At 46.6% G+C, this 6343-nt stretch overlaps 1 protein-coding gene across 1 annotated transcript; it reads right to left on the minus strand.

Annotated features, from left to right (window-relative positions):
* Positions 1-129: 129 nt before the first annotated feature.
* On the minus strand, positions 130-5319 carry AK88_05068 (uncharacterized protein; the record flags this gene model as incomplete). The annotated part of the gene is made up of 15 exons (XM_012482670.1): positions 130-339; positions 455-557; positions 708-766; positions 939-977; positions 1091-1153; positions 1326-1403; positions 1559-1611; positions 1766-1804; positions 1945-1984; positions 2180-2220; positions 2355-2424; positions 2592-2699; positions 2825-3061; positions 3266-5130; positions 5259-5319. 15 exons carry the CDS (start codon positions 5317-5319, stop codon positions 130-132), a joined length of 3066 nt encoding a protein of 1021 aa, XP_012338093.1.
* Between the last annotated feature and the right edge of the window lie 1024 nt (positions 5320-6343).

Here is a 6343-nt window from a genome sequence, read left to right on the forward strand (position 1 = left end):
AAAAAAAAAAAAAACGTCAGTTCGAGGTTAATTTTTTTTTTTTTTTTTTTTTTATCCGCCGGGAGCGAGCAATATGGCGCGCAAATTTTTGTGCAGACACGTGGCACAGGTGCTGCACTAACCAAGCCACTACTTCCCTGAGGGGAGCGGCAGCACGTATAAGGTGCCTATGGTATCGATGCCCAAAATTTGTATGTCGTTCTTCTGCGCCTTATTTGTCCTGCCAGGCTTGCTCGGCTTGCTGCTCCTGTTGGAAGCGTTCTCAGTGAGTAGATCTTCCGCGTCCGGCTGGTGGTAGAACTGCGCCAAGCAGATGTTGTACTCCCCAGGGTTATTAATCTGCAGACGGTGTGAGGGGATTTGCTGCATGCCATTTTGTGTATCCATTCAACACAGTGTGTGGTCCTCTCTCCTTCTTGCCACAGATATTCTACACCGATCGCGCCTCCCATACCTTGATGTTCTCCAGGAGGATCTCGTTGTGAAGCAATTTCGTGAAGACAGGCTCCAGCAGTATGCCTTCGGATTCCAAAATGTTTTTTTCGATGGTGCTTGGGCTGCGTGTAGGGGGGAAGCGAGAAATAATACAATCCGGTGAACTAGCAGTCATGCGATGGTTATACTGTTGGGCAGAGCGAGGAGGGGAGCAAGCACCCAGCGAGTGACACTCGAGTGGACTCTCCAAAAAAATTATTTTTGAATATTACGAGCACGTGGATCCCTTATTCACAACGAGCAGCTGCAGACATTCGTGCAAGTTGTATCCCTATGAAAGGGGGGGGGGGGGGCGGAGGAAAGGCGGGGAATGTCGCAACGGGTGATGTTTTCGCATGTGTCTCTCCTGACTCCAATCTTTGCGCAGGTAGGAACACAGAATAGACCCCCAATCGTTGCACCCTATTCGTAATAAAGATTTTTTTTTTTTTTCTTGTTCCAACCCGAATGGTGATGAACTGAGGTGTTTGTCCGCGTCCGCCCTGAAAAAGTGACGAGCATAGTTGCGCGTGTGTGCATGTACATAGGGGGAGGAATTGGCCCATGTGAAAATAACCACTCTCAATAGGGGTCATTTCACTTCAACGGCAAGTACCGAGGCAAAGATAGAATATTTTTTGTTCCTCTCCGGCTCAGCTATGGCACAATGGTGGAAGTCCTGCAGGATGGGTGAGAGGCAACGCAAAGGGAGGAAAAATATACATATGTATGCATATACATACCAAACACTATATAAAACAACGCCAGTGAATCATCCAATGCTTTACAAAAGGAAAGTATGAGGGGAAGGGGATGATATAACCCCTCCCCAATGGATGTTCTTTACTAACACTTGGACATGTGCCTCTGTGCAGGTCCACAAACGGCTCGCAGATTTTTTGAATTTGACTTCCCCTCTGCTCTAATTTCTGCAACGAGTGGAAGGAAAAGGGGGGAGTAAATTTATTTCCATTCTGAATGACATTGGCCCACAAGGGAGTGTGTGTCACTTTTGCACAAGCAAAATCAACATTGAATATTTGCACTTGGCGGTGCGTGGCTTGTCTACTCCTCATCCACTTACGTAGCACTGAGTTGGATGACTGAGCTGGTTGTGGCACTTCTCTCTGACGCAGTCTGGAGTTGGGGGAAGGAGAACCATTTCGAGAAAATTATTTTATATATATATATATATTTGTGTGTATGTGTCTTCATGCACTAGTGGGCAACTCTTATGCGTAAATGCGCTAGCAGTGAGACACTGGCTTAATCTCTTATGAAGTGCACACACCCATTGGACAGAATAACTTGCTCTTCTTTTCATTTCCTCCTAAGGGATAAAACGGGACGCAAAAAAAACAAATAAATAAATATAAAATAAAAATAAAAGTGAGCCCCGTCACCTTTTTGTTGTGCGTGTACCTACGTTATTATGTTGTTATTTTATTATTTTTTTTTTTTTTGTATTACTTTTCTTGGTTCCGCTGGCTACCTTCTCCTCTTGCGCTTTCTGCAAACAGCAGGTGCGGGAAAAACACATTTAGGCCGCATTTCCAGCATGTGCAGGCAAAAAGGTAAAAAAAAAAAAACGCCCTAATAATCGGCGTGCCAAGTTGCACACAAAGGGTAGACACAACACTTTTTATTTTTTCCTTTCTATATTTTCCTTCCTATTATTTCCTTTTTTCGCCTCTCCATTGCGTACGTCGTGTGTTGTCCAGTCGGAGACATTCACCAACCCGTAGCCTGCAAAAGGGAATAATTAATGGGATGTGCCAAACAGGAGAAAAAAAAAAAAAAAAAAAAAAAAAATGCAGGCCAACAGGAGGCTTCTCAAACATATAGCCCTCCAACACACATAGCACACCTCCCACTCTCACCATTCTCGTTAATATATTTTTGCAGAGCTACATCCGATGCCTGCTTCAACTTTTTTAAATCTTCGTTGATCTGAAATGGGGTGAGGAAATAGGTTTGGTGCGTCGTAATGGGAAGGTGTACATTTGAGGGACTCCCCTGATTTGATCACAACAACGTAACCCTCTTCACATGCATGTCTTGGTATGTCATGTTCCATTTGTCCCCCCTCTAGGTGTGTCCACACACGTCCCACTTACCTGTATCAATCGCAGGGTCACTATGTCCATCGACTTCTGTATCAGGTCCTTGTACAACTTGTACTCCTTGATCCTGCCCATGGCTTCGAACTTTAACTTCAGTTCTTTCTGTGGGGTGGGACGTGTTAGATTGTGTATGAAGCTTACGTTTAATCGCGCCGCGCTCCTTGTACCTATCACCCTGCGAAAGGGTACAGCACCCTCCAGGAGGAAAACCTCTCTCTCTCCCTCACGTTTTTCAAATCCTTGTGGCGATTCAACTTGTCCTTGAGCCCATGAAAAATAACTTCAATGTTCGACAAATTTTTGTGCATTTTTTTATCCAGTGTGTACATATTGGATTCGTAATTCTTTCCTCCTTCCTTGCTTTGTCTTTCGTCCTGCTGTTGACCATGCACCTGACCATGCGGTTCACCCTGCTCTTGACCATGCGGTTCACCCTGCTCTTGACCATGCTGTTCACCCTGCTGCTGTGAAGGGAAAAGTGAGAAAGAAGGGATGATCGCGAAGAGGAAAGAATCCCTAGTGAGCGGCAGAGTGGATAACCCCCCCACGCACCGTCAAAGGTAATCCTTTTACGCGGAGTCTAATGCAACAGTAGGGTGACCTCGTTGCGTGTCCACTACATTCGCGCCACCACTACAATCGTGTCCGCTTTTTCTGTGCAAACCTACCTGGACCATGTGGACAGCAGCAGCTGGGGGTGGTGGTGATGCCTTCTCCAATGTGCTCTGCTTTCCAAGGGAGGCTTCTTCATTGGGGGGAGCTACCTCCTGTGGACTCGCTCCACCATGTAATTCTTCGTCCTCCCTATGCTTGCCCTTTTGCAGGGCTTCATCAGTGTGCATAGCTGCATTAGTTGCTGCACCCCCTTCAGGTGTTGCCTCCTGAGGGGTCTTCCCTTCTTCAACGCTATCCCAGGCTGGGACTTCATTCTTGTTTGGGGGCCCCTTTCCTTTCTTTTCCGTCTCCTCGTCCTCTTCCACATCTTCCCCCCCCTCTGCATCCGAATCTGCATCGTCATCACCATCGGCGTCCATATCGTCCTTATCATCAAGGTCAACATCTGCGCCAACGTCAGCGTCACCATGACTCCCTTGTGATTTCGTTTCACCAGCACCTTCCCCCCCGTGTGGCACGTCCCTGTGCTTACTGTCTCCTTGCTTTTTGTTACCTCCTTTATCTTCACCTTTTGCGCCCTCTGCGTTTTGTTTGACCAGGTCCCCTTCCATACCCTTTTCACTGTGCATGTCGTTGCTCTTGGGCAATTCTTTTCCCTCCTCCGGATGTGCTGCCCCTGACGAACCCTCATTCACGTCAGTCCCATTGTCGTTACCTTTGTGTAGAGGAACTGTTTTTGCGTCCTCCCCAGTTGTGTCATTATTTCGTTTTAAACTGTTATGTGAATCAGTTGCCTTTGTTGGGCTATCGCTTGGGAGCTCTGTTTTTTCCACCACATCAATCGTGTTGGTGCTGTTTTGAACCCCCTCTTTTGCTTCTTCCTGTCCGTTTGAATGGCTACCAGGTGGAGATCCCTTTTTGTCTTCTACTTCATTTGAAGCATTTTCCTTTTTTGTGTCCACTTCTTTTTCAGCCCCCACAGTATTACCAGAGTTGTGCGAAGCTTCATTCGTTTTCGCCCCCGCCTGATCATCACTCTTGGTTTTATTTCCCCCTTCCGTTTCCTCCTCATCCGTTTCCTGCTTGTCTTCTTCATCCTGTTCATCCTCCTCATCCTTTTCCTCCTTTGCATCCTCCACATCGTCCGCATCGTCCGCATCGTCTGTGTCCTCTGAATCCTCCTTGTCTTCTTCCTTTCCCTCCTCTTCTTCTTTCTCCTTCGTGTCGCCCTTTTTTGCTGGTGAGGCCTCTGGGTGTGCAGTTTGAGTGTCACTTTGACTTACGGTTTGGCCCCCGTTTTGGCCTTCACTTTGGAGACTTGCCTTCTCTTCCACATGCGCCTCCGTTTCAGTGGCCCCCTTCTCGACCTTTTTCTCCTCCACCGAAGTGTCCTCTTGCGTCCCCTTGTTTCCGCCTAGGGCGCAATTCGCCTCGCCGTCTTTTGAGGCACCCATCTCAACAGGTGTGTTGTTGTCCTTGCTGCGATCTTCCTTTGGTTCGTTCGTTTTTTCAATACTCTGCTGTTCTTTGGGGGGGTCTTCCTGCGGTTCCATCTTCGGTTCATCCTTTGCCTCGCTCGTTGCTTCGTCCTTGTTCTCACTGTCTGGCACCCCACCTACCGTATCATTGAGCGGCCCTTCACCAATCAACTCATCAGTCGCCGCCACCGCTCCCACCTCATCGTTGTCCACACTCAAGCAACTGTTAATTGTACACTCCTGGAGGAAACTCTCCCCCGATGGAGAATTTGTAGAAGACAATTCCGCTTCATTTTCATAACCACTTGGTTGTCGTGCGTCTTGCCCAAAGGAGGCTCCTTCCGCGGGGGAGAAGGTGCCGCCATAGAGTATGTCATCCGGTTTATCGTTACCCCCCTCGTGCGAGTCCAGGTGGTAGGGGGTGATGGATGTTGTGGGTTCTAAGCGGGAAAATGAGGGTGAAGAGATGGTAAAGGCAAAATGGTAGGGGACACCAAGTGTGAATACAAAATACGCAAACAATCGTTTGAGCAATGCCCCCTGTTGTGGAGACCCGTCTTATCACTACCTCTGTTCCTGAGAAGACCCTTTACGCACAGAAGCACAAACGGCACAAACAGATATTGCATCTTGTACAAGCTGAAGGGGTAACATTAAGGAGGGAACATCTCAAGGGGATAAGGCAAATCGCTTGCCACATCACTTGCCACATCACTTGCCAAATTGATTGGAAAAATTATTTGGCAGATAACCGTGTCGGTGGACATACGACCCCGTCGTCCCCTGCACAGGCCAAATGTTGGCACCGCCTTACCCGTTGCGTCTTTTTTTTTTTTTTTTTGTTGGGTGGGATGGCCTCTCTACGAAGCGCAGCGTTCTCGGGGTTAAACATTCATTTGGTGTTCCCCAGTAGATAGCGACAATATGTTACTCCAAAAAAGGGGAAAAAAAATATATATATGTATGTATATATATATAGAATGGATGGTGCTGTGTTTTTTCCCCTTTATTGGAAACTTGTCGCAGGTAATTCCTACGGATCTGTCTGTTGTGCGTATTTTCCCACGTTGGGGTGTGGATGTCAAAAAATGGTGCAAATTTTTTTTTTTTTTTTCACCTATTTTTGTTCTTAATTTATGAGTTGTTTGCCCTTGGGGCGAAAGAAAATAAGGACATACACACGCGTTCGCGTAAAGACCTGCGTCCACATGGACGTATATTTGCATGTGCTACGTGTGTGCTGTGAATGTGCGCTACGTTATGTGCATAACACATGACCAGTGACCTGCGAGACCGTGAAACAACCTGGGGGATACCGTTCACTCGGCGCTGAAAAGACGTATCATTTTACACGCATACCTGGCACGCACTCCGGGACACTTACTAAACTCAGACATGACGCCGGAAGGACATATTTATGTATAAAACGTGGGACGCGGAAGGGCGGCAACAAATCAGCCTCCTCCCCTTAAAAAAAAAAAAAAAAAGAACAAAAAAGTTGTATGCATTTGTAGTGCATTTTGTCTATTCGTTGTTGACTTCACTGGGGTTAAAAAAATGGGCACATGGAAACGCGGAAAAATCGATACATGTAAAAAATGAAAAAACGGGAAAAGAAAAAAAAAAAAAAAAAAAAAAAAAAAAAAAAAAAAA

Source organism: Plasmodium fragile (genome assembly GCF_000956335.1).
Source record: "Plasmodium fragile strain nilgiri unplaced genomic scaffold supercont1.92, whole genome shotgun sequence".
Lineage (NCBI taxonomy): Eukaryota > Apicomplexa > Aconoidasida > Haemosporida > Plasmodiidae > Plasmodium > Plasmodium fragile.